At 43.8% G+C, this 26,029-nt stretch overlaps 1 protein-coding gene across 1 annotated transcript in view; it reads left to right on the forward strand.

The window, feature by feature from the left end:
• The first annotated feature begins 255 nt into the window (after positions 1 to 255).
• The window catches only part of PTPN1 (protein tyrosine phosphatase non-receptor type 1), a 29,825-nt gene continuing 4,051 nt past the window's right edge, over positions 256 to 26,029 (forward strand). The window contains exons 1-5 of the mRNA XM_084217635.1: positions 256 to 384; positions 20,988 to 21,078; positions 22,662 to 22,762; positions 23,994 to 24,092; positions 25,602 to 25,739. Coding sequence (XP_084073761.1) covers positions 322 to 384; positions 20,988 to 21,078; positions 22,662 to 22,762; positions 23,994 to 24,092; positions 25,602 to 25,739 — 492 coding nt within the window. The 5' untranslated portion in view covers positions 256 to 321. The remainder of the gene's footprint in view (positions 385 to 20,987; positions 21,079 to 22,661; positions 22,763 to 23,993; positions 24,093 to 25,601; positions 25,740 to 26,029) is intronic.

Genomic DNA, 26,029 nt, shown 5'->3' on the forward strand with positions numbered 1-26,029 from the left:
CGGGCCGGGGCCGCCGTACCCGGGGCCGGGCCGGGCCCGCGGGGGCTGCGGGGCCCCCCGGGGCCGCCCCGCTCGCAGCCGGCGGCGGCCGCGGGCCCGCGGGCACGGCGGCGGCCCGGGCGGAGCGCGCTGCCCCCGGCGCGCCCCTCGCAGCCCCCCGGGCCGCGGGGCGGGCCCGGCCCCGCTCCCGCCGCCCCGGACGTCGCGTCGCCGGGGCGGGTGCGCAGTTCCGGCGGCAGCGGGAGGGCGGGGGCCGGGCAGAGCCGCCGCGGCCTCGGCAGCAGCTGCAGCCGGAGCGGCGCGGGGGGCCAGGCCCCCGCCATGGAGATCGAGAAGGAGTTCCAGCGGCTGGACCAGGCCGCCAGCTGGCCCGCCATCTACCAGGTGAGGGGCAGCGCCCGCCGGCTCTGCCCGGCCCGGCCGGGAGCGCTCCCTCCCGTCCCTGCCTCCCGCTGCCCGCGATGCCGCCGGTGCTGCCCCGGCCCCGAGGCCAGCCCTGCCCTGCCCTGCCCTGCCCTGCCCTGCCCGGGCACCGCCGCCCCGCTCCCCGCTCGTTCCCCGCTTCAGGGGCGCCGGGAGCTGCCGCGCACGGCGGGCGGGCGGGTCCGGCGGGGCAGCCCCGCTCGGCTCCTGCCGCGGGCACATCCTCCGCCGCTGGAGCCCCGCGGGGACATCGGTCCGCAGAGCTGCTCGAGCTGCCCCTCCCGGACCGGGGCCAGCCGATCCCTCAGATTTGTCTTTGGGTTAGAACAGAGAAGCAGCGAAGGGGGCATCAAATGCGTTTAGCTTTTCAGTCACCTTAATCATAGAACAGAGCCTGAAGCAGCGGATTAGCAGTACTTGTGCAGCTAGCTGGTACTGGGTTTTTATTGTGTCATTTACTGCATTTAGATTCTTTTGTGATATTTAAAACGACCCTGTCACAAACGTGAATGCTTGCAATAGTATTTGCCTTCTGGATCCAGCTTCACGTACAAGCCACAGAAGTTAGTGCTTTTATCTTTAAAAGTTCTTCACACCTTTATCTAAAATGAAGTTGAAGAGAAGCTGAAATACATGAATGACTGGGCGGATGTGTTCAGTCAGATCGGGCAGCATTGCTGTAACATCCATTTGAATGTTTAAGCTGGTATATTGCATAAATGAATGACTTGGAAGTTCACGTTTGCAACATAGACGTTGAGCTTCGCTTCTTTCAGTGTGAATTTCTCTGGCAATAGACCATTGAGAGAAGGAGGCCTGTAAAAGTGAAATAAATGGACTTCAGTTTCAGAATCGCAGCGGGCAAGTTTTAACGGCAATAGCTTGCAGGGTGAACATCTTCAGTTGTCTGGCATTTAAAGAATAAGCATGACATGTTGAGCCTGCTTTTCGGAAGGTTCATTTCCTACATTTCCCTTCCCTGCCGAGTGCTTGCTGACTGTATCAGTTGAAAGTCATGTGGATATATGACGTTATGTTTTTGCTGAACTGTTCTGGATGATTTGGTGTGTTGCGGGCTTAGTGCTCAGGAAATGATTTTGAGTAATAGAGCTTTGTAATTGAAGTGGTACATTTCTACAGGTACAATTTAATTACAGAAGTGAAATATCTAAGTAGAATGAGGGAATGGCCCATTTTCAATGAGGGATCAGCATTCAGTCATATTTTTGTCCTGCTCTCTTTGAATGATATGACTCAGTGGCCTGCTCAAACTGTAGCACAGCATGAGCTTTGATTGACGACTAAAATTCAATTTAAAAAAGGACTAAAGTGATTCTTTGATTTGCATCCAACTATTGACAAGCACAGGGGGTGGGATTTTTACTTGTTTTTTTCCCCTGATTGATTAGTAAATATGTGCATCTATGTCATGAAATTCAGTTTCTCATCTGCATCCTGCTTTTAAATAAGCTGTTGAAAATAGCATCTTGGCAGGTCATGTACATCTGGAAGAACAATGTACTTCTCTGTAAGCTGTACTTTTGGTGCCTGAGCTGTGACATTAATAAAGCATTTTTCCTGCAACGCTGGTTTTTGCTTGAAGAATGCAGTAAGTAGAGCAGTGTATGTGGTTGGTGCAGAAAAACATCTTCCCCCAGGGTAATTGTACCACGGGCTTCTGGTACCTCAGTTATGATTGTAACTGCTGAAATTCAGAAACGTTCACCAGTGCTGCAGGTGAAGCATCCTGCAGCTGGCCCGTGTTCCTTGTCTGTTATCTCAAGATACAGCCCAGCATCTCCAGGAGGAATCAGCAGCAGACAGGGAGGTGTGGCTGAAGGAGACGTGTCTGTGTGCCACATGACCTGGAAGGGTTAAAGTGGTTAAAATTGTCCATGCTTCTTTTTTTTGGACGAGCGGAAGCTGTGTTCAGCTATGATAGTACAGTTGTGAAAGAATAGAATTTAGATTGCCTTCTTTTTTCAGCAGAAGTAATCACAGGATGGGGATACAAACATTTCAAAATGCAGACCTAGTTTAGGTGATTTTATGATGATCATGTCTTGGGAACTGCACAACATGGAACCATTCTTTGTATAGCTGGTCAGAACAAGGTGAACAGTGATGAGCTTCGTGTTTTCTCACTCTGGGGTTTTTTTGAATGTTTGTTTGGGTTTCAATACCTATTTCTATCCCTTATGTTCCTCTAGATTTGCTTGTTACAAGAACTATGAGCCATGAGGTCCTGTGGAGATTGTTCAGGGACCCAAGTGAGAAAAATAATTGCTAGGTTCTGGCTGTCGCTTGTATTATAGAGAAACATAAGCATAAGAAAGGCACATTCAAATTAAAATCCTCTTCCATAAAACAGTGAGTTAGAGGAATGTGAGCTTTACCATGCACACCTTTACCAAACTGTGGTAAAGGTGTGCAACAGAAAACAAATGCTTATGGGTAAGTGAATGATATGCACCCTGCAGAAATATCATCAGAAGTATCTATTGGAATGAGAAGCATTCACTCTGGAGATGTCACAACAGAAAACCCATACCCCAAAGCTAAGGAAAGCGCAGTTTAGGCTTTTAAAGCAGGGAAGAAAAGTAAATATTTGTCCAGAATATCAAAACAACACTGGATTGTCATTTGCTCATGGTGAGTGCGGTATCAGATTTTCATAGTAATTTTACATGCAGAAGTCTTTCAGAACTTTAGGAGAGATTTGAGTTTCTAACTTCTTACACAGGGTGATAAAAGGAGATATTATCTTAAAAACACATCCCTCGAGTACAGGTAGAGTTGCTTCTTGTGTTTATATAAACCAGATATGTTGACTTTAGTATGTTGGCCAATGATACTAACTTTGATGTGCTTATCAGGAACAGTAAAAGTACCTCTGAATTATTTACTGATGTACCATTCAACTGGGGATTCCATTCACTATGGGCGGAGGCAGAGATGCCATTTGGGGACAGCTCATGCAGAGTTTTTCATGTGAAGGTAGCAAAATGCAACTAAAATGTGCATTCTTTTCTAGTTTTTATAGTTAGTGGAATATATAATAAGAACTGGATATAGTTTAGATTTCCCAGCATGTTTGGAAGTGAGTATCCTGAAAACAGCACTACCTATCTCTGGAAAGCTGAAGTGGAGTTGGAGTTGGGTTTGAGGCCTGTAAATAACTGTTCTCAGTTTCTTTATTAATTTTTGAGGGTCTTTTAACCAAATATTAACGTGAATGATAGTTTTTCAAACCTCTTTAAGCTAAACTAAAATACTACAAATTATGAAAATTAATGAACTTCATTTAGATTATGGGAGGAAGATAGATATCATGGACATTTTGGATATCCCTCTGTCAAGACAGAAAAGGCATGGGAAGTTTTGTAGGTGTTCACTGTCTCTGGAAAAATATTTGTAGAATATTTTCTAATGTAGGTAGATTTTGAAGCTGAAGGTAAACTGTGAAATGGTTGACCCTGAAGAATTGTAACAGTGTGGCTGTGTTGTGTATTTAAAGTCAGCAGACAGGAAGCTCTACAAGTGTTGTAGGTTTATAAGCTGCTGCTAGAGTGCAGGCTGCAGTCTGAAAGTATTTGGGCTACTCCTTTGCTTGGGTGCTAAGCAGCAGATAAATTGTGGCATGAACATGACTTCTTATAAATGCATCTTTGTGCTTTATTCTGCCAGTTCTAGCTGCAGGTCTCTGCATGCAGTGCCTTGCCACTGCTTAATTCGTGCTCTGTTGATTCATTTGAGGCTCAGCATAATTGGCTCTGGTTGTGGAAAGCTGGTTTTAGAGCTCAGGGTTGCAGGGAGTCTCTGTTCCTTCAATCAGCTGAAGATATTCCATGTTTTCCTGTGCTGTACACTGAGTCTTCTACATGTGCTGGGTTAGTGATGGAGAAGCAAAGTGTCTGTGGCTCACAAAGTCAAGATCCTCCCTGAAAAGCAGAGCTGCTGTTCAGCTGCAGGTGATGGCACCTTTGTGCCCCTGGGGCTGGCTCAGGGCACTCTGCTGCCTGGGTTAGATTTTACTGCTGCCTCTTTCAGAGCAGCACCAGTTTTGTCTGCTGCTGGCAGATTTGAGACTGGGTAGGTCCCATTACATACAGCTACCTGAGCCACTTACTCTTGCTTTTTCTACAGAGTTTAAAATCTAAACACTTGAACCCAGAGCTTCTGTGATAGCCTTGCTGGTAACAGAGCATGGAAAAATGGAGCCTGTTATGGTTATCATTTGCTAAAAATTTAGCACAGTGCTCCCCTGCTTCTGGGCATTTTTGGAAGGGTTTTATGGTGTTAGTGTGCTCTTTCACATGGTACTGTTGCCTCCTCTGTGTGCTGGAAGCACAGATGTATGGAAGAAAACTGCTAAGGAGAAAGCAGTGTTGGCCACATGCCAAATGATGGTAAATTCAAATAGAAATAGCCCTTGTAAGCAGAGAATAAAATGTGGTAGTGGTAGACCAAACATTTTTTGAACTAAAATAACTTTCCGAATGTGCTTGGTAGGTTTGAAATAACAGTTCATCCTATAGTTAACTAAACATGAAAATTAAATGTTTTCCTGTAATACTTGCGTTGCAAATGGACTTTGTCCAAAGGTTCTCTTTAGTTGAGTCTTCAAAAGATGTGGCTTCCACTGAAATATCACTGCTACTTTCTTGTAATCATGAGAATTACCAGGTTTTAGATCAGTGTCACTTGCAGGTATCTGTTTGGGTTGTGAATTTAGCCTCGTTAAATACCTGAGGATTGCTTCTCTGCAGTGCTCATAATGAACACAGACTTGGTCTGATCCCTGAGCTTGGATGTTTGCAGTGCTTACCATTGAGGTTTTCTGGGGTTTTTTAGTCATTGGTCAACTTGTTTCATGTTGATTTGCAGAAGAGGTGGTTTTTTTCTCCCTGGTGCCAGGAGACATGCCCTTGCTGGTTTGACTGGGAGAGGCACTTTGATAGAGCATCCAAATGCCTTTGTGTGTTCACTTTGTAGATCGTGTAGTACAAATACCAGTTCATTTTCTACCATACTCTGTGAATTCAGATGTGCTTTTTCTCTCACCCACGCAGAATATAGCTAAGATTCAACAGCTTGCCTGTCATATTATACCAAGAAAAACTGGTAAAAGTGATTCTTGGAAATGTATGTGATTCTGCTAATAGTGATAGCTGATCTACTTTCAAATTGGGTTGTATTTTCTGCATTTAAGAAAGCAGGTCCATAGAACAGTAGCAAAAAATTTGCATCCTGGTTGGGAAGGAAAATAAGCTGGCATAATATGAAACTTTTAGACATGTTTTTCTTTTTCTTACTTTTAATTCTGTACACCTTCCATGTGAACAGTTATCTCAGCTCTTGGTCGTTGTGGATGCTTTCGGAACGTGTAGTTTAAGGGGTCAAAAGTCATCTTCAGCACTGAGGGTGAAGAGATCAGTGGTGAAGATTTACCTGTTTCACTAATGATGAAGAGATCATTTAATCAGATTTGTTTGTTCTGTGCAGTCTTTTTCTTCTCCCTAGAAGCTTAAAACAGTATCTACATCAATAGAAATAGAAAATAAAGCAACGATACAGCAGGTTTTGCATTCTGCCAGTTTAGGCAATTACAGGAAAACTTTTGTGGAGTACAGGGGTGAGTGTGGAGCTGGGCAGACCTCGCTGCAGGCAGAGGAAAGCCTCCCCTCTGGGCTGACAGCTCTCTGTACTTCATGGACTAAAATAATTGCTAGTTCAAAATGCTACTACATAGTACTATTCTGAACCTAAAGCAGCTGTTATATTTGTGATCTGCCAGGTGCTTTTGCTTGTATCTGAAGTTCCCAGAATTTTATGCTGCTTCTGTCAAGTGCTTGATTCGTCAAGTACTTGATGCTGAGAGCCATCCTACAAAAGACACTCTGTTTCTCAGATTCTTTATATTTATATGGAACAAGTGTTCTACACATAAAGAGGAATGTTCTCATAACCTTCTTCCCCTGTGCACAGTTCAATGAGAATTGCTTGTTTATACCATTCCTGATCCCACAGTAACAGGTTACAGTAACATAAACAGCGTGACCTTTTAATGCGATGGCAGGAAGTAAAATGTGAAATCTATTTTAAAAATGCATCTTTGACGAAGGAAGAGTATACTTCCTTTTTTCTGACAGGAAAAATAACCCATGCTCGTTCAGGAGGTCTCAATTCCATTTTACTGTGTGTGGCCTATTTTTTCCAGTCTTCTGTACAGTCATTGTAGCTGCTTGAAGTAGGACTAAACCTCTGCCATCCTCACGTGGAATTGTATCTCCTTTGTTAACATTTGCACAGCCATCAGTGACTAAAGATGGGGGTACAGGAAAAACACAACTCTGACACAAGCAAGAGGTTTTAGTAAGAGGAACTTCTTTTGGAAAGAAGGAAAGGGTGGGTCATTGGAGCAAGAACTGGAAAAATACTACATAGCTTCTTCAACAGCTAAAATACATATTGACACATTTGACAGAATTTCCCCATATTTCTGGAAGTGGAAGAGAGATGGGGAATTCTCCCCGGTGAAGGAGTGGGGGTGGACAGCTACCCAACTCTGGAAAAAGTTTTTGTTTTCCTCCTTAAGAGCTTAATTAAATTGGAAATCAACGCTGTCACTTCTTAAACTTCTGCCAGTGGAGGATTTTCACAGTAAATCGCAGTTCCTACCTAGAACTTCGTGGTCTGTGGGTGTCACAAACAAGAATCGTGTTTCAGCCTGTACTCTTTTTCCTTCCCGGTATTGAAACCTTCTCAGAACTGGCCTCAGGTGTTTCATGAGCAGAGCAGATCTGCCCTGGTGCTGTTTCACAGCTCCTGTAGGGACTGTGTGCAGCACAGTGTGTGTTGGGAACCAAGAAACCCCTTCCTCTGATCCCTGCACATCCCCTAGCTGGGGTGCCATCGGTAGGGCTCCAAAGTTGCCGGGGTTGGTGTGAGCACTGGGGCAGTGCTCTTTGGCACTGAGCAGCCTTACCTGCCTGGCTCATTTATGATTTCCCTTTGGAAATCATTCCCTTTGCCTTCTGTCCTCCAGCAATCCCCGATAACTGACACACCTCCTGAGAGATAAACCAGGAGGGCATGTGGCACCTGGCTCCTGTTGGGAGCAGCAGGGCCCAGCAGCTGCTGACTGTGGGCAGTGTTGGCTGGGGAGGGGGAAGCTCTGATCACTTGGAGGTGCAAGGCCCACGGTGCTCAGCCCTGCTCTGGAGCAAGGCTCAGAACGGGGCTGTTTTCAGGCGCCCTCAGCTTCTGCGGCTTCTTTGCCCTGTGTCCATCAGACTCATCTGGTGCTCAGCAGAGGCAAAAGATTGGAACAGGAGGTTGAAAATATGTGAAATCTTTAGAGCTGCTGAGTTGCTGGATTTATTAGCCCACGTGAGAGCATTAGCAGAGAGGTCTAATCTTACCAGTCTTTTTAGAGCCTGTCAGGAAGCAGACGGAGCAGAAAGGTTTCATGGAAACTACTGACTTACGTCTTATCTGTCATTGATTTTGTGTTTTAATTTGCGTAAAGCTGACCATCAGGAGCCTCCACTGGGAGCCAAGCCCGTCGGACAAGGCTTTGCTTGGTCGCCCACACAGTCCAGTGTCCAGGATACTCCTCTGTGGCTGACTGGCTGACAGCAGGAAATTCCTTATGTGCTGCTCTGCCTGCTGAGTTCTCTACCACATGAAATTTGGGGTGGTAAAACTGTTATGTGCTTATTATCTTGTAAGAATAGCTAAATAAGTTAATATTGCTACCCAGTTAGGAGCAAGCATTCAAACATTTATTGCTTTCATGTAATAACATCTACATCTTTTGGGTTTTCTTGTTCCAAAGTCTTTGCTAACAATGTGTTCTGCATATTAAACTCTCTCTACAGGCAAAATTGTCTTGAAATACTTACAGAAGAATAATATAATCTAAAAACGCTTTGCTCTCAGCAGTGTTGATATTAAAGGAGGCATTTGTGTGTGATTCTGATAGTTGATAACCTTTATTTGTGGATTAGTGCTCAGAAGCCTTTGGTGTAGCTGTCTTTTGGAAGTGGGGAGTGGAAAGGGTTGTGATAGATGTGAAGGGTTTATTTAAAGATATTTACTGCATTTTTCAGTATTATTTTTTTCTGTAAGCGTTCCAGATCTGTTCTACGGTTGCAAATGAGGATTTGAGGTAGACATCAAGTGATAAAGCATGTTTAGTCACAACTGATAACTGGCTTTGGCTGGCAGGAAGTGGAACACGATGAGCAAGAGTCTGGTGGAGCCTGGGGTGTGGTGGGTTCAGTGCAGCACTGTCTGGGCTGGCAAGGAGTGCTGGAAGTAATGGGAGTCATGTGTTCCCAGAGAGGATACTGCCGCTACAAGAGGTAGAAGTTGTGAGGGTTGCTTGGCTGTGCTAAATCAGCTGGTTTAGTTCTCAGAATTAATTATTTTTAACTAGCAGGATGAGTAGATGTATGAAGTGGCAAAACTGTTTATCTCATCTGATGCACACAACTGACTCTCACTGCAGTCTGTTTCATTAGCATGGGGAGCATTCACCAGTCCTTTGAAGGCCTGGCTTGTCAAGTTTTGCAGTCTTTTTCATGTGCTGGAGTGCAGAGTGTGGATCTGTCCTGCATTAGGATGTCTGTGAGCATTTATCTTGGTTATGTGATGTCCCTGTTTAACACTGACATTTGTTTTTATAAACTCTGTTGCTTTCAGATGAGATGTCCTGTACAGCTGGGCATGAAAGCTCTCTGTCCCTGTAGTGACAGTTTAAACATCCTCTAATAACACAGGACTGGTTCTGTCAGTGTCTTGAAGCATTGCTTTGCAGCTTGGAGAAATAGAAATACTGAATACATTTTAGCTTGTAAGGTCTGGCTGGTTTAGGGTGCTGTTTGACCCCAAACTGTGTTTGGGCCATGGACTGGGAGCTGAGCAGCTCAGAATGCTGTAAGGTTTAATATTAACCTAGCTTACCTAGATTGCTTTCCTAAACACAAATTAGACAGTCATGTGGAAAAGCAGGAGTATCCTAATTCTGCTTTATCTAACATCTGTTTGCAGCAGTACTGTTTGTTCTCAGCAGGTTTTTGTGTGCATTGCAGTAGCTTGGCAACCTGTAGGTTGCACCATTCAGTGAATTCAGTATGGTTTTAATAATCACTACGATTTTCCTTTCCAAATTTGAATATTCTAAGTACAGTGGAGTGGGCATCTGTAATCATAACTGCAGCCACCACGTTAAACAGATCCCAGCTGAAACAAGCCGTTCATGCAAATTTGTAATCCAGCAAGTTCTTTCAATTGCTGTCCGAAAGTCTTTCTTAAGAAAAGATACTTAAATCTTCTTTCTGGAAATGGCAGTTAAGCAGTTACAGCTACTTTAAGTTCCCAGAGAGGGATTTGGGCAGTGTGCTGAGAAGCAAAGCTGCTGAAAGCAGGGCTGGTTGCTGGTTCTGCTGTAGGAGCAAAGCTCGAGTTTGACCTTTCCCTGCATGCAGAGGCATGAACCAGCATTGTGCAATCCTGGTAATTGTACATTCTCTTTAAACTCTTGGAATCTTGTTAGGTTGGAAATGATAAAAAGCTTTTAGTAACAGTGTAATGAGCATGCTTTGGCAGAATGAATTCGTAGTTCCATTGCCTGTCTACTTACTAATGGCCAACACGGTGAAACATTCCTGTGCCATAGATTAGAACTTGCTGGAGTTTGGTCTTATACCCTTAATTGTAGGGAACAGATAGAATGCAGACCCACTTAGATTATGGAGCTGGTGCCTGTGTAACATATGGTTCACAATTTTGGATGCATGGGGTTCCTTGATACTAAATAAATTCAGTTTTCCCCCGCCTACATCTGATTTAAAGTCTGCATCACAAGAAAGCCAGTAAAGCAATGCATGGTACAAACAGCTTCAAGGAAATGAAGTTTGCCACTGAAGAAGATGTAGATAATGATATTTTTTTAATAGGTAAAGCAGAGTTCACAATTTCCTATATAACAATTCCTCCACTCCCTTTCTGGTGTGCTTTAGTACTTCCTCTACGTACAACCTTGTATCTTGGAGAATTTTTATGGAATTAGTAGAAAGTTGGAAATACGGCTGTTGCTTGTCCCATGGAATTCTAAATAGAAAAATAACACTGACATGGTCTGAACATGTGCCCCACTGTAGTAATGGTGTGACTATTTCATTAACCTGTGCATATACATTAGAAAGTCCAATTTAGCTTTTAGATTCACATTGGAGTACCCAGTGTGAGTGAAATTATTTATACAGAGGAGCACCCCTTAGCCATGAGGGAAGAGAGATTTGCTTCAAATTCTGACTTTGCTTTGTGTTTCAAAGTAATGAACAGTTTACTTGTGTTAGAACCAAGACCTTTCTTTCTCATCTGAAGCAGCTGGGAGCTGGATCTTGTCTTTACCTTTCAAGGCAGATTCTCTGAATGCTCCAGGTGGAGGGGAGTTGGCTTTTACTTTATCAAATGAGAATATTTGCCTTTATAAAAGAAACACTTCAGAAAGAGTAGTGGGAAGTGTCTAAAGTCTGGATATTCTGTTGCATCTGGTGTGGTAACAGCATTGTGCTGTGAAGGCTAATTTTGTAGGTTTTGGAGAGGGGAAAAATCTTTGGGGCTCTTATAATATGCAAACTAATTAGAGGTTACAGTGAACACAGCTGTTTCTGGCCAAGCTGACTAAGCTAGGAATTCAAATTACTATTTTTAGCCATCTTACAAGGTCTCTAGTTTTCAATGATACCCATGTTATTAATTCTAAAAATGATATTGTTGTGTGTTTATCACCCTGACAATAAGCATTTTTAGTGCAACCAGTCCATTACTTTTTAAATCAAAGTGTTTGCAGTTCTGTGAGATATTGCAAAGATATCTTCAAAATCACATTCTGAACTAGTTTCTTTTTTCTACTAAGCTTTGTTTGGAACTTTCTGCAAAGATTACCGGATGAGAAAAAGCATTCCTCAAAATCTGAGTGTACTGAATAGACCCACTTCATGCATAAATTTGTTCCTTAAAAAAAACCAAATCAGTCTAATTTTAACATAGCATATGGCAAGCTGGTGTCTAAAACTGCTTCAACTGGCTGTACTTTCTAAATGCATATATAACTCACTTAACTCCAGATAAGTATTAAAGAAAAACCATTGTAATTCGTATTTTCTTCTGTGAACACCAATAGCTTGCTTACTCTATCCTATAAATTATAGTAGATAAAATATGAGTTTAGTTTTAGTCAGTGTTGGGGGTAGAAAATGAGGTTTGCAAATTTACTCTGTTTTCACAAAATCCTGTTTCCTTGATGATAAGAGACTTTCAAACCAACTCAAATCAAGAAAATAAAAATGAAGCAAACTCCAGAAATTCTGATTCCTAGGTAAGAATCATTTTGTTTCTGGCTTTGTGTCATCATGGAACATACAGAAATATGCCACTGAGAGTTAATCTAGAAGTGCTTTTGTATTTTTGCACAAGGAGTGTCTCACCAGGAATACAAGTGGAGTGCAGGATTCCCTGAACGGTGCTCCCTTCCAGGGCCAGGTCTTTCTCCCACGGTGCTCATGATGGGGTAGGGGAGCTCATCTAAAGCTTTCTTCCCTTGCCTCCAGAACCAGGGAAGAAAAAGCATTCCTACAAGAGCCTACCAAAAAATTGCCCAGAGAAATGGTCTCCCTGCTGAAAGGAGAATTCTAGAGTTGTCCCAGCACAGCTGTTGGTTACAGGCAAGGGCTGGGTTCCTGAAATGGCAGTGAGAGATGCTAAGTTAGAAACCAAGGAGCTGGAGCACCCCATCTGGGAATGAACCCACTGGGAGAGCACAAGCAGCATCCCTTAGAGCAACCAGGAGGTGTTGCCTGTCCTTGCTGGGCGCTGCCTTGGGCCACCACTCCTCAGGGAGGACATGAGTGCTGTTTGGGAGAGAGAGTGGAGATCAAAATCCCTGCTCTAGAATAAGGTCTCATTCTCACTGAAACCCTGTAATGTTTTAGCAGTCCAAGAAGGCAGAGATGTTTATTTTGGAATGTAATGACAGCAACAAACTTGACATTAGGGTATTCAAAGGACAATAGCAGTGATGTGAAAAAATGTGTGGTATTTTGCTTTGTAAACTCTAGAAGTATGTTTTTGTAGCTCTGAGTCTCTGATGAGCAAAGGATTATGTGTGTGCACGTTCTCACAACCAGCCCATGTTTTCCCTTTGCAGCAAATGCTGGTGGTGTGTTAACAGCATAACAAAAAGGAATTGATGATAAGTCTTGGAGTGTAACAAAGTCGCCTGCTTGCCCTATTACTCACTGGGTTGCCTGTGGTTTTGGGAGGTGTTGTACGGTGCCAAGTCAAGTTGTTGAATTTGTAAAGAGCTTGATAAGTAAATGTGGGAAGTGTGGAGCTCTTTGACAACTCAGATTTTTTGTTTTGAGGTGTGGTTCTGTAAGGCCTCTCTGACATCAGTGAAGGTTTTGCTCTGACTTTGTCTCTGTGTAGACATCTCTGATTCCACCTAGTTTGTAATACTTATTTTGAGCACCCACCAGAATTTCTGAGGCCAGATTATGTCCTGTTTTCAAGAAGTAATGTAAACTTCTTTACTCTTCGTTACTAGTAATCCCTTTAATGTAGTCAGTGGCACCTTTCAGGAGAGATGTCTGTTTTCTTCTGTTGGAGCCCCCTCACCTCTCTGTGACAGAAGCAGTGCTGCAGAACAGGCTGAGAAGTGTCAGAAGCATTGTCCTGTTTGCTAAATCCAGGGTTAGAAATCCTTGTGATCTTATTCAGGGAATCACATGCCTTCCAGGGAATTGTCCTAGTGCTAAATGGATGGGTATAAAATCAAACTAAAAAAACCCCAACATCGCCACTAGGAGACCATTTAAAAATCTTCTCTTTTTCTGACTTGTTAGGATTGCCTTGAGAATTAAAACTGCAGAATGTCTCAAAGCTTCACAAATAATTTATCCCTTCTGGATAAGCAAAAATGATGGATTTAGGAGAGATGATGACTTTGTAGTAGCTGAAAAGAAGTTTTAGCCACACCACAGGTGCTGCTCAGGTCTTGTGTATTTGTAGGCGCTGTACCTGTCCCTGTGGGAGTCACAGCCTTACCCCTGACTAAACTCCCTGGTGCTTCGTGGCTGCTCCCTAATTAGTTTCAATTAGGGACAAAAGGGAAAGCTAATGTGTTGGTGAGGTTGTGCTCCCAGGAAGGTGTGGTTGGTGTTTGGGAGTGCTTTGGGAACACTTGTCCTTCTCCTTCAGCTCCTGTCCCAGAAGAGGCCTGGGGTTCGGCAGTGGGCTCTGCGCTGGCGAGCAGGGAACAGGATCGTGTGTCGTGGCAGCTGCAGTGTCTGGGGAATCACCCTTTGCTGGGGAGCTCGGGGCTCTGTTCTGCTCCCGTGGCTAATTTCATAACTCAGCAGGAAGGAGGCTGTGAGCTTGTATGGGCTGTGTTGTGGGAATGCCCCTGTGGTGGGGCTGCCCCTGGAGCACGGCCCCGCTGGAATGCTGTTCTCAGCCTGAGTTTGGTTTTCCCTGTACCTTCTGGTCACGCTGTGTGCTGGGCAAGTAGCTCTCTCACATATGGGACCTTATGTTGAAAATGATCTCAGCAAGGTTAAGATCACTTGGGAATGGCAAACTGCCCTTTTTTCTTCGATAGTTCTGGTATTTTAGCAAATTCTGCATGTCACAGATGAGCAGATGTTGCTGTAGATGGGCAATATTGGACCTGTCTCATTACCTGTTATTGTGACCAGTGTTTTTAAGATACCAATTAGTAACCTAGATGTGTTAAACTCATGTAATCTCCATTAAAAATAATGCTGTGATAGTGATCTATGTGAGTTTAAACTGCTGATGAAAGAACTACATGAATGTTGGCATTTCTTTTTTGGAAAATAAATCAAACATTTGCAATCTTATTTTGTTTCTTTAAAATATTTGTCCTGAGTGAAATGACTGCGTTGTTTGTCTGCTAAGCAGCTAAAGTGCTGTGCTGTTTGTTTGGCTTTTAGTCAACATACTTTCCAGGAAAAGGTGAAAGGACACAAACACCACAGACGAGTTTCGGTTGTAGCTCAGTGCATGTGAAGTGCACGTCTTAATCTAAAATGAAGGCTCTTTTTAAAAAACTTCATTGAGGTTCGTAGGAAGAGTGGAACTCAGGTACTTGGGGCTGGTTGCTTTCAAACTCACTTGTGATATTACTCATGGAGTGCACTGAGCTTGTCCTGTGTCTGTGTGCTCCTGCTCATTGCAGTGGGGCTGGCACAGGTCATTAGATGAGTGTGTTCATGATCTTCCCAACTGATTTAGGGGGCCTTCAACTGTGACAGTAGATCCAGTACTAAGCAGTGTCCTGGAATCTCTTCAGGCAGAAGGTGACAATGTCCTTCTCTGCTGGGACAGTACCTGGTTCTGCAGTGGCCTTTCAGAGTCCTCCTCAGCTGCAGGTAACACCAGATATTCTGCATATTTGTATTCTTTCAGTGGGCAGTGTGCCAGCATGCCCAACTGAACCAAACAGGTGGGAATCTTGGAACAGATGCATACACTGGGATCAAAAATGGGAGAAAAGGAAAAAGAATCTGTACAGATTTGTTCAGCTTTTAACTGGTAAGACCTTGAATGTGTTACCTGGTGAAGAAGCAAGACTTACATTTGATTATCTTGTTTACTTATTAATCAAATTAGCTCATTTATCTTAAGATTACATGGTGGTAATGGATTACACAAGATTTGGGGGAATGGTGATAATGGATTATGCAAGATTTGGGGGAGATAGTACAGTCTTGCTTTCTTAACTGAGGTTATCAGCACAGCATCTCTGAAAGAGAGTAGAGGGCTCTGAGTGAGTATAGATAAAAATTCCATGGTAAATCATTCCAGGGTTCCTATTTTGTGAAGCCAGAGATCCCCTTGAGAAACTGTAAGCTATCTGCAGTAGGGGCATATCTTGTCCTTTTGATTCCAATTTGAAACATGCCATTTTCAGCTTGTCTGAATTCTAGGAAATACCTTGGTTATGCAGCACATGGAAAGGTGTGCTAAGTGTTTCTTCTCCCTCCGTTAGGTCTAGCATTTGCAGGGTTCATGTCTTTTTTTTCTCCTCCAAAGCATCCAAAGCCTTGGGTTTTGTTTGTGGTTTTTTTTGGTGGTAGCTCTGTAAAAGCTATAATGCTCTTAGCTGGCTTGTGAAATGTCAGAGTGAAAATATTAGGTATCTAGGAAAGCAGGACTGTTTATAACCACAGTTGTCAGTCTGTGAAGCCTGGAATGCCCTACGGGCCAGCAATGATACGTTTTTAAACTCACACAAAACCCATACTGCAAACAAATTAAGGTCTGGATTTGCTAGGCAGACTAAATTCCTTTAGGAGTTGTGTGGATATCTTGTCGGTGGGTTACACCAGCCTATTTGAGATGAGGTTAAACCAAAGCTCTCTATGTAGAGACCCTAATGTTTGGGCAAATCAAGATGTGGATCTCATTGCAGTGGTTATTTTCTTACAGAAGAAGAGCAACTGAGTTAGAACCTCCTGACACTTTAATGAGAGTGTGGTTTATTTCCTGGCACTGACTTCGTTTGATGATACAGATAGCAAAGCTTTGCTTTTGCACAGCAGCTGTCAAGAAAAAGCCATTTCACATTCTCAAACGTCTCTATCCTTCCAATAATGTCCAAGATGCACTTCTAGAGCAGATTGAGTATCTGGGAGGGAAAATAGAGATGGATGTGAAGAAGAAGAGGGGAACTTGAGTTGTTTTCTTATGCTGACACTCCATTCAGTTGTTTCCTGTTTTGGCAGTGAGTACATGGCTACAAAACAGCAGAAGTAGAATGTTCCTGCCAGCAGCTCTGAACTTCTTCTGTTATGGGTCATAAATTTCAAGGACAAACTATATTTTGAACTTACTGAAATTTGAGAAGTCTCATGTAATTCTTTAACCTGATACTAGAGTTTAGCTCTTTGATTTCCCTGTCTGTGTTGCAACACTCATAAGAACCAGAACTGAAAAATCAGTTTTTACCCATTGCAGATGACACTGAGGCAATCCAAGAATCTGAGCGGCTGAGCTGTGCAGTGTTGCTGCGGTTTATTGACAGCAGTGCCTTCCTTCTGGGAACACGCAAGATAAATGCCCTGGTAAAGTCTGGACGTGGCACAAGTCTGTGGCTTTCTCCCTTCTGGAAGTCCTGCCAGGCCCTGAGAGGCACTCAGGTGCAGGTGTTAAAGTGAGCCTGTACAGTGTGCAGTTATCTCCCTGCTGGAGTGGGTGCCATGAAGGGCTGCAGGGTCTGCTGTCAGGAGCCTCTCCAATGAGGCGTGCTGGAACTGGTCCGTGCTGGGAGACAGCCTGGAATACCTGCTAGCTGTGATAAATACGGCCCTGGGAAAAATGAGCCCACTTTGCCTCGTGGTGATATGATTTAATGCGGCAGCCATGGCCAGTTTACATTCTCCTGGGGGTTATTTCCGTGCTCCCAGCAGCTGACTGGTGTCACAAACCCTCTGGCCACCGCGGCCAGCTCGGGTGCCCGGGCACTGCTGAACTAGCAGGGGGCTTTCTAGGAAACCGTGTTGCAAGTGTGTGATTTCTTATTTATTTTTTTATTTTAACCTCCTGTAAGAGTGGTGTGAACTTTAAACAAGCCTGTCCTTTCCTCTCTGTGCTGCTCAACCTCAGGAAGAAGCTTCACATAGCAGGCAACTGGTTTCTTTTTTTTTTTTTTTTTTGAGGGAGATTAGTAAGCAAATCAACCCTACCAAATCTTAGTTGAAAGCAAAATTAGGAGACCAGATAAAATGTTTTTAAAGGGTATTAAAATCCACATTTATTTCACTTAGCTGCAGCTGCTTGTTAAGATTTATGTTGTGTGATGCAGCTGTCTGTTCATTTTTCTGATCTTTAGATGACCTTCCTCTTACCTACAAGTTACATCCTCATTTCTTGTTCTTGCTCAAATAGTCTGGTGTAAAGCTTGATGTAGGACAAGAAATCAAATCTTCCTTGTTGAGGTGGGCTACCTGTGCAGTTGGGTGTTTTATATCTTCATGAAGTTCTTTTGTTGGAGAGTGAGTTCAGGGCCTCAGGTTGCTCTCTCCCATGCTGAAGACCTTTTCCCATTTGTGTGAAGTAGGTGTTTGTTGTGGATCTCTTGGTACTTGCTGGTTTTCTTGTGCTCTTCTGTGCAGGTCTTTGTAGCCTCATTGGGCTGCAGGGTATTTACATTCTGAAACCAGCCTGAATGACTTCTTAGGGAAAGAGAAGCTTCCACTTGACTTTATTGTAACTTTTTACTCTTCCACCTTTTCCAGCAATATCATGTGTCGTCATTTTTTTCAGTGGCAGCTTTAAGGGGAAACCTGTTTTTTAAGCTAAGATTACTTTTTTATATAAGTCTTTATATATAATTTTTGTGAAGTGCTGTCCTTAGTATGAGTGCCTCAGTAGATGGATTAGGAGCAATTCTGTAGCCCCTGATAAGAACCTGGCATTTGCTGCTTCCTGCAGGAGCAGAACTGCTAAAATGACAGTAAATTGTTATCTCAGTTTGATCTGCTCCAGGGTTTATGGTGTAATTAAACAGTGTGATCAAATTGAGCCCTGCTGCAAGGCTTCCTGGGAGTCTGTCTGGTGAAGCTGGAGACATTGAGACTGCACCTTTAGTGTTGTTCTAAACACTGATACACAAATCTACACAGTGTGCTTGAATGGCTGATGGCATGGCCACTCTTCCTGTGCTCTTACATAATATTTGCTTGAAGATTCTGAGGTGCATCTTCTCTTTCTGAATCTCCTGCTGGCATCTGAACTGGATGGGGAAAGTGAAGCCTGATGTGCTGCTGTGCTCAGAGCTGCAGGAAGTTCCCTTTTGAAGAACAGGGCTTCAGCAGACTTCCTCTTTCCACCCCCAAGTACTGGGGGGACAGGGCTTAAAACCAGGAGATGAGTGGCATGAAGTGACTCATGCTCCAAACCCAAAGCATTTGACTTTGGAAAACTGACTTCAGTTCTAGCCCTTCCTCTTTAAAGTTTTATATTGCACGACCTTTTAAATGAAATGTCAAGCTTCCTTTTCGACAGGCGGGATCTCTGCAGTGTGACTGGGTGTGATTCAAGAAGGTGTTTTGTAACTTCATGAATCCCTGCCTTCATCCACTACCTTCAGTTCTCGTGACATCTCTGGCTTCAAGTTCCTCAGAGCACAATAATTCCCTGCTGTGAATGACTCTGATTTCTCCAGCTGGAGACCCTGTGGTACTGTTTTGAGCATGTTCTGAGCCTACCCTAAGAGCAGTTGAGTGGTGTCAGTAATGATGTGGCTCCAGCAGGGACCAGGACCAGCAGTGTTTGACAAGGCTCCTGACATGGCCACTCGGCTCCCGTGGGTAACTCCTGTGGCACTGGGCTCTTTCTCTCCAGCCACGTTCTCTGTTCAAGGCAAATTGCATTTCCACTAAAGTCAGCTTCATATCCTGGAAGTGACCTTGGATGATAAATTTTCTTTGGTCACTTTAGATGTTCTAGCAACTTCTATATCCAAAAAAACCCCAACCAAAATTCCAAACCACTTCCCCCCACGTTGCTGAGGAGAGTGTGTTCTGTCTGATGTGCAGCAATGTCTGCTGTCCTGGATTTTCCATTTTCCCATGTTCCTTATGCTCAGCAGTGGAGTGCTGGGTGCTGGCTGGCTTTCCACACCAGGCAGCAGCTTCCCTGTTGCCATGCTTCCATCCCTTCCTTCCCACCCCCAGCCCGTGGTTTTTCCTGTTTCTTGAAACATGCTCCAGAAATACACTGCTGGTTTTAAATAGTCTGCTGAAGGCACACGAGTGACTTGTTTCTTTCCATTTTCTCTGTGCCTGTGGGAGTTCAGCATCTCTAGAGCTCCATTATTCTCCAAGTACCTTTAGGCACTGTGGCATCTTGAAAAAGATCTGATATTTGCTGGTGAGGTAATAGCCCGCTCTCTATTCCCTGCACAATAAATTGCCACTTTTAGTCCCTGAAATACTTGATGTTGATGTTGGAATCTGTGGAACTCCTGGGGACTGGCAGTAGTTTTTGTGTGCACATACATGTGGATGCTTCAGTGTAAAATTTTTGTATTAGAGTTCCTTTGTAGAATTCCATTTTGTAAAGAAGCATTTGATCCATTTAGTTTTAAAAGAGGGGACAGTTTTTTTCAAATCTGTTAGTACTGTGAAACGAAACTGTGTATTAGTGCTGCTGCTAAAATAGTCCAGTATTTACAGGAAAATTCCTTAGGGATCTTGGTTTGGTTTGCATTTTGATGCTTCTATAATATGAATCCTGAGTGGAGGGGGAGTTGTGTTGGTTTTGGGTGTTAGGGATTTTCAACACACATTTGGGAAATGTGGTTAGTGATCTAGAAAACCATTTTTCCTAGTTCCCTGGGGTTTTTTTCTCTTGTTAATCCTTCACAGTTAGTATGGAAGAATAAATCCCTGTAAAGTACAAAGTCACTAGCCTAGTGTCAGAGACAAATTTCTGAAAACACCCATTTTAGCTGCCTCATGTTTGAGATATTAGACTGTGGCAGTCCAGATCATATTCTCCAGACTGCATTCTTCATAAGCAGAAATACTGGCAGCCATGTGTTCAGTTATAAAAAGCTGGCAGCTGATGTCAGCCCTTATTTCAGGTTTGGAATACTGTGCTAATTTTGGGCAGGTTTATGTAAATCAGAACTCTTCTCCTGACATGGAGCATTCAGGGTACATTGGTACATACCTGAATAATGCAGCACAAGAGATAAACAGGTAATGTGCTGCAGTAGATGGCCCACTTGAAAAAATCTTGGTTCATTACATGCAGAACTGTGCTTACACAGTATTTATTTACAATGTGAAATTCTGTTTCAGCAAATTGGGACTAATGTCCAAGGACAGCAGAATTCTTTTTATTTTAACTTCTGAGATTGTCTCAGATAGCTGAGCTATTATATATACCTGATAAAACCTGTCTGAGAGAGCCCTGGTGGTCTGTTTGAGGTGCTGCATCTGTTTTAGCTGAGCACATGGACTGCAGCTACCACTGCAGCTCTGTGACATCGCGCTGATAACTCAGGATAATGATGAAAGTGGTCTTAGACAAATCACTCTGCGTGTGTGTGATGCCCAGGGGGGCAGACAAGTTCTTTTCTCTCACAGTGAATGTTTTCACTGCTGCTGAGTCAGAAGCAGGGCTGATATTTTCACTGATGCTGCAAAGTGCTTAAAGCAGTTTATGTGGAAGCACTTTGGGGCAGAGACCCTGCTCCTTGAGGAGCTGAAAGGCATCATGTCTGGTGAATGTTGTGCTGCTTTATTATGCAAACTAATAATATTTTAATAAGTAATGTTAGTGTTGTATTCTGAGAAATTTAAACTCGATTCTTAATTGGAGGCCCACAGTGCTTTCTGTCCAGAATTCCCTCACATGAAGCTGTGAAGTCAGATGGGTATTTGCCTTAAACAGCTAATGGTATGAAATTAGATGGATTCATACGTAACAGGGTTTGTTTTTTTTTTTTTTTGTTTCAGGACATCAGGCATGAAGCCAGTGATTTTCCATGTAAAGTGGCCAAACATCCCAGAAACAAAAATAGAAATAGGTACAGAGATGTCAGCCCCTGTAAGTACAATTTCTTTTCCGTTGTTTGTAAGACTGTTGACTTCTAATTATTTTTCACAGCTAAATGTTCATTGTAAGGACAAGATTCTGTTAGGTGGATAAGCACCCAGGACAACTCTTTGTTATTATATTTATTTATTTATTTGTGAGACAGGATGCTTTTATATCCACAGGGTTATACAAGAGCAGCACACAGAGTCTGTATTTGTGGGCAGAAATCTGAAGAAGGAAACTTGCTTTACCTTTGAGTTCTTCTGCTAGAGAAGAATGGTGGCTGAAGTAGCGTTTCTGAGGTTGCAGGGGTGGCTTCTGTGCAGCTCTCAGCCAGCAGAGCCTCCTGCCAGGCAGCACAGGTGGCAGCAGTGCCCCTCCTGGGAGCAGGGTGGCACAGAACTCTGCCAGAGACAGAGCTGAGCTCCTCGGAGCAGAGGAGGAGCACAGGTGGTGCTGCCAGGCCACAGCTGGGTTTTTGAAGTGGCTGTGTCCCCTGTGCTGGGGGAAATGCCTCTCTGAGCGCAGGTCCAGTGCAAGCACAGCTCACTGTGCTGCTGCAGCCTGGCTCTCCTGCTGCCATCCCAGAGACAGGGACAGTCCCCCTGCCACCTGCCCACACCTGGCATCCAGGGCCTTGGGCTGCAGTCACCTGGCAGAACTGATGCTCCCTGGATCTGGGCAGCAGTAATGTTTAATGTGTCTGACACTGCAGGGAGCTCCCAGGAGGTCTCTGAGCCTTCTCTGCACAGGGCAGTGCCAGTCCTGGGCCACATGTCCCTCAGGGTGCAGATGCCCAGCTGCTGTCCCTGGCCAGAGTGCTGCTCTGGGCCACAGCACTTCTGCCTTGGTGCTTAAAGCTCCTCCAGCCTTTGGGGCAGTTAACCAGGACAGTCATGCTTTACTGTAAATGCTTTACTAAGCAGTTCTAATGTTTGAGGTTGTGAGAAACAAATTCCTTCTTGCCTTTAGATAATCCTGTTCCCAGTCTGTTTGCTTTCTTGCAAAATATGGGAACCCTTGTGCGTAGTGAAGTTTTTTAGTTGGTGGTTTGGTTTCTTTAGTCCCAAGTTGAGCAAGTGACTAACAAAAGAGCAAAGCATTTACATTTGCTGTAGTTTTTGAATTTTGATAAAGGGTGGTCAGGTTGGGTTCAGTAGCTAAATACCTATAAGAATAAAAGGTCTCTGTCCTGTTTGCCCAATATATGTTTAGACAAACCTTTAACAACCTTGAACAAGCTGTAGCTGTATTTGAGTGTTTAAGCTGAAAAGATAAGCAGTTGTGTAATTAGATTTATTTAAAACCAGCAACTTGATGACTGTATGGATAGGTCAGCGTGATCTGGCTTGCAAATTGCAGTGGGGATTATTTCAGAGGCCAGGGCCTCACCCTTGCAGTGTGCTCTTGGGAGGTGAGGTGGGAACTGTGCTCCCCGCTCTGTCAGGGGCTGATTCCAGTGAGCACTGCCCTGGCTGGGCTGAGCCCTGCATGGCCCAGCACAGCTCAGCTGCTTGACCCCACCTGCTGATGAGGATGTGCCTGCACTGTGTTCCATATTCATTAACCTGTGCTTTCTAATTGTGCTGCAGTTGATCACAGTCGAATTAAGCTAAACCAAGGTGACAATGACTATATCAATGCTAGTTTGATAAAAATGGAAGAGGCCCAAAGGAGCTACATCCTTACCCAGGTAATTGCTGGCAGTGGATAATAAAAATATTATGGTGGCTGGAGTTGTTTTTCATGGATTTTCTGTTTGTTTTCTTTATTGTAAAGCTACTTACCTGCATACAAACATCTGTGTATGTATGAAAGTCACTGCTTTTCCCTGAATCTGTCAGTTGCCCACCTATCTGTGTAACAAATTTAAAAGTTGCTCTGTTGTCTTATTCTGAGAGCCAGCGACTGTGCCAGGCTTCTTGTTTGTGCTAAATGTTCAGTTCCCTGGAGACTGTCCTGATCTCTAATCTTGGCTCTTTTTTTACCCTTCCTCCCACACTTTAGATAAAGGTAGACTGGGATTAATATTTTCAAGTGACAGCTCTTCCTTCCTGTTTCTAAAGAATAGAGATAAATCTCCTCAGGAAGAAATGGGCAGAGCAGTGTGCAATGTGAACATGGTCCTTGAGCACAGCTCCCATTGCCCTGCCTCAGGATGGGGGTGGATCACAGGGGAGAGCTCTGTGGGGAATGGGCAGATGTGCAGCTGACTGGTACTGGTTACTGGTCACTGCCCTGAGCCACATTCAATGCTTTATTTAAATCCAGTCATTCTTTTGAGGACCTGCTGTTCTGTTTGAGCACAGCAGTGGATCAAACCCAAACTTCAGAGCACTGGCTTCAGAGTAGAAAATGGCAAGGGAACGTAGCATAAATGGGAATTTATAAGGAAATCTACTTTGGGAATAGATAGCCTTTAAAAGGAGTCGCTACTTCATTCAGTCCCAAGATAAATCTGTGAAGATTGTGGAAAACCATATAATTTGTTACTGATTTTGCATCCTTTCAGTCTTTTGGATGTTTTAGTCAAGTAATTTTCAAGTATCATGAATAAGGATGAGGGATTGCAGAGTAGTTTGACACAGATGTTATTTTTGCTTTTAGTCAGTGGGGTTTATTTCCCCATGACCTTTGTATATCTTTCCAAAGAAAATGCAGCACTTTTCACTCCCAGTTCTGTTCTCACAATGAGACTGTGTCTCTCTTCCTCTTATGTATGGGGGGAAAAGATTAACCATGATTTCATGGGTAAATTCATAACATGAAACTTAGTTGTCTCACTGCATTTTTTTACAGTTTTAAATGAGAAGTTGCTTGTTACTTGTTTAAATCTATTGCCTTGTGCAGGGACTGTTACTGGGGAAGAATGCACTGACATTTACAGAAAATAATGCTTATTTCTGGGGATTCTGTCTCTGCAGGGACCTTTGCCAAATACTTGTGGTCACTTTTGGGAGATGGTTTGGGAACAGAAAAGCCGTGGTGTTGTCATGTTGAACAGAGTGATGGAAAAGGGATCCGTAAGTACTCACCCAGTTCTAGCTGTGTGTTCATCACATTTATGGTTTGCTGTAATAAAAAACCCAAGTAAAACCAACCCAAAGAATTGGATGGGATGATTGCAAGTAGTTTTGTCTAAGAAATTGTACCTGGAATTGAATACTTGGTGAACTGATCCTAGTGCAGTCAGAAGACCGCTCGTTTGTAACCGTGGGGCCTAATTTCCTGTGAATTTGGCTAAAATAAAACACAAGCACGCCATGACTCCGCACAAATGGAAGTCTCTGCTGCTAACCAGGGGCTCTGGAGTTGTTCTCAGTGTGCACAGACTGCACCTCTCAGGGCTCTGCAGCGTGAGGTGGCTCTGCAGTAGAGAGAGGAGCTCTGGGGCTCCAGGTTTCCATCACACACTGAGCTCTGATGGTGCAGTGGCCCCCCGAGGCACACTGTCCCCTCCAGGGACACTGCTGTACACAGTAAAGTATAATAATGTGTAAAGACCTCTTGGAGAAGGGCACTGAGGGTGTTGGGTATCCACAGTGATAACTGGGTGGTACATGCTTTTCATCATCAGAAAAGCATTCCCAATAATCAGGAAAATTCTTGGGCAGTGAGCTGTGTTTTAATAAACTGCAGTCTGGATTTTTCAGTGTTTTGCTGGGTTTTGTACTACAAGTGAAATTTAATCTTCAAAAGAGATGCAGTAACCAAATTTTTCAATAATTTCTTCCTTTCCAACCATTCCTGCTCCCTCTCTACACTTCTCTAGTTTTGAACAAAACAAATTACTGTGATCCCTTAGGGCAGTGCTTACACTCTCAGCAAACAGCAGTGGGGTACTTAGAGTGGAGCACAACAAAATATTGTTTGCAGACACATTGTGGAGAAATTAGACACAAAGGCAATTGCTGTAACTTTTATAAATCCAGACCAAAAGTGCAAAGAATTAAAACTGCATTCTACACCCTGATAAACAAGAGGATGTATTACCAAAATAAATTAGAATTAGTTTGAGCAAAACCACTCTTAGTCTGCCTATGAAGAAAATGCTGAAGGGGTTTTCTGTTTATTAAAGTGCCGTCTGAAATCACCTTAGTCTTGAGCCTGCTGTTGGTTTAGCATTGTTCTGCCACTTTTGGTTTGGCCACATTGTGTGCCCTTAAACAAAAGAAGCCTGAGCCATGTGCAGAGCCTGGGAGAGGGGAGGGTCAGGGGGTGATCCAGATCCCAGGGCAGAGGAGTTGCTCGGGGGCAGCAGGAGGGGCCAGCTCTCCCAGGCACAGGATCCCACATTTCAGTGTCAGGAGCTTGGGTGCAGACTTCCCTTTCTGTGCTGCTGATGAGTATTTTAGTTGCAGGTTTTTCCTGCACACTTGAAAGTGTGCTGCTTTCCTATTTGGTTGGCTCATTAAAGTCCCTGGCATGCAGCAGTCTCTGCAGAGCTCATCTCTCTGGGAGACCTTAATAAGAAAACTGCAATTCAGTCAGGAGTGGGTAATGACATTTATGTGTCTCCTGCTTGGTTTTAGGTAAAGTGTGCACAGTACTGGCCACGGAAGGAAGAGAAAGAAATGTTTTTTGAAGATACAAACTTGAAACTAACCTTGATATCTGAAGATATCAAATCCTACTACACAGTACGACAGCTGGAATTGGAAAACCTGACCGTGAGTACCGGGTCTCATCCAGTCCTTGTTCTCCTTGGGGTGAGATTCACATCCTCACCAGCAAGGGCTTGAAATTGGTGGTCATGAATTGTCCTGGATATGATGATCCTGCATGAGATGTTGTGGAAGTGGAACTCTTGGGTATTTATGAAATGTTCTGGGGACCCTCCAGGCAGTTTAATGGCTCAGCCGTACCCAGAGCGACACAAGCTTTTGAACTGTACTGACATACCTCAACTCGAAACAAGTAAATTTACTTACCCAACTCCCTTTGCTCCCAGTGGAGACCT

The sequence above is a fragment of the Fringilla coelebs genome, assembly GCF_963513975.1.
Source record: "Fringilla coelebs genome assembly, chromosome: 18".
NCBI lineage: Eukaryota > Metazoa > Chordata > Aves > Passeriformes > Fringillidae > Fringilla > Fringilla coelebs.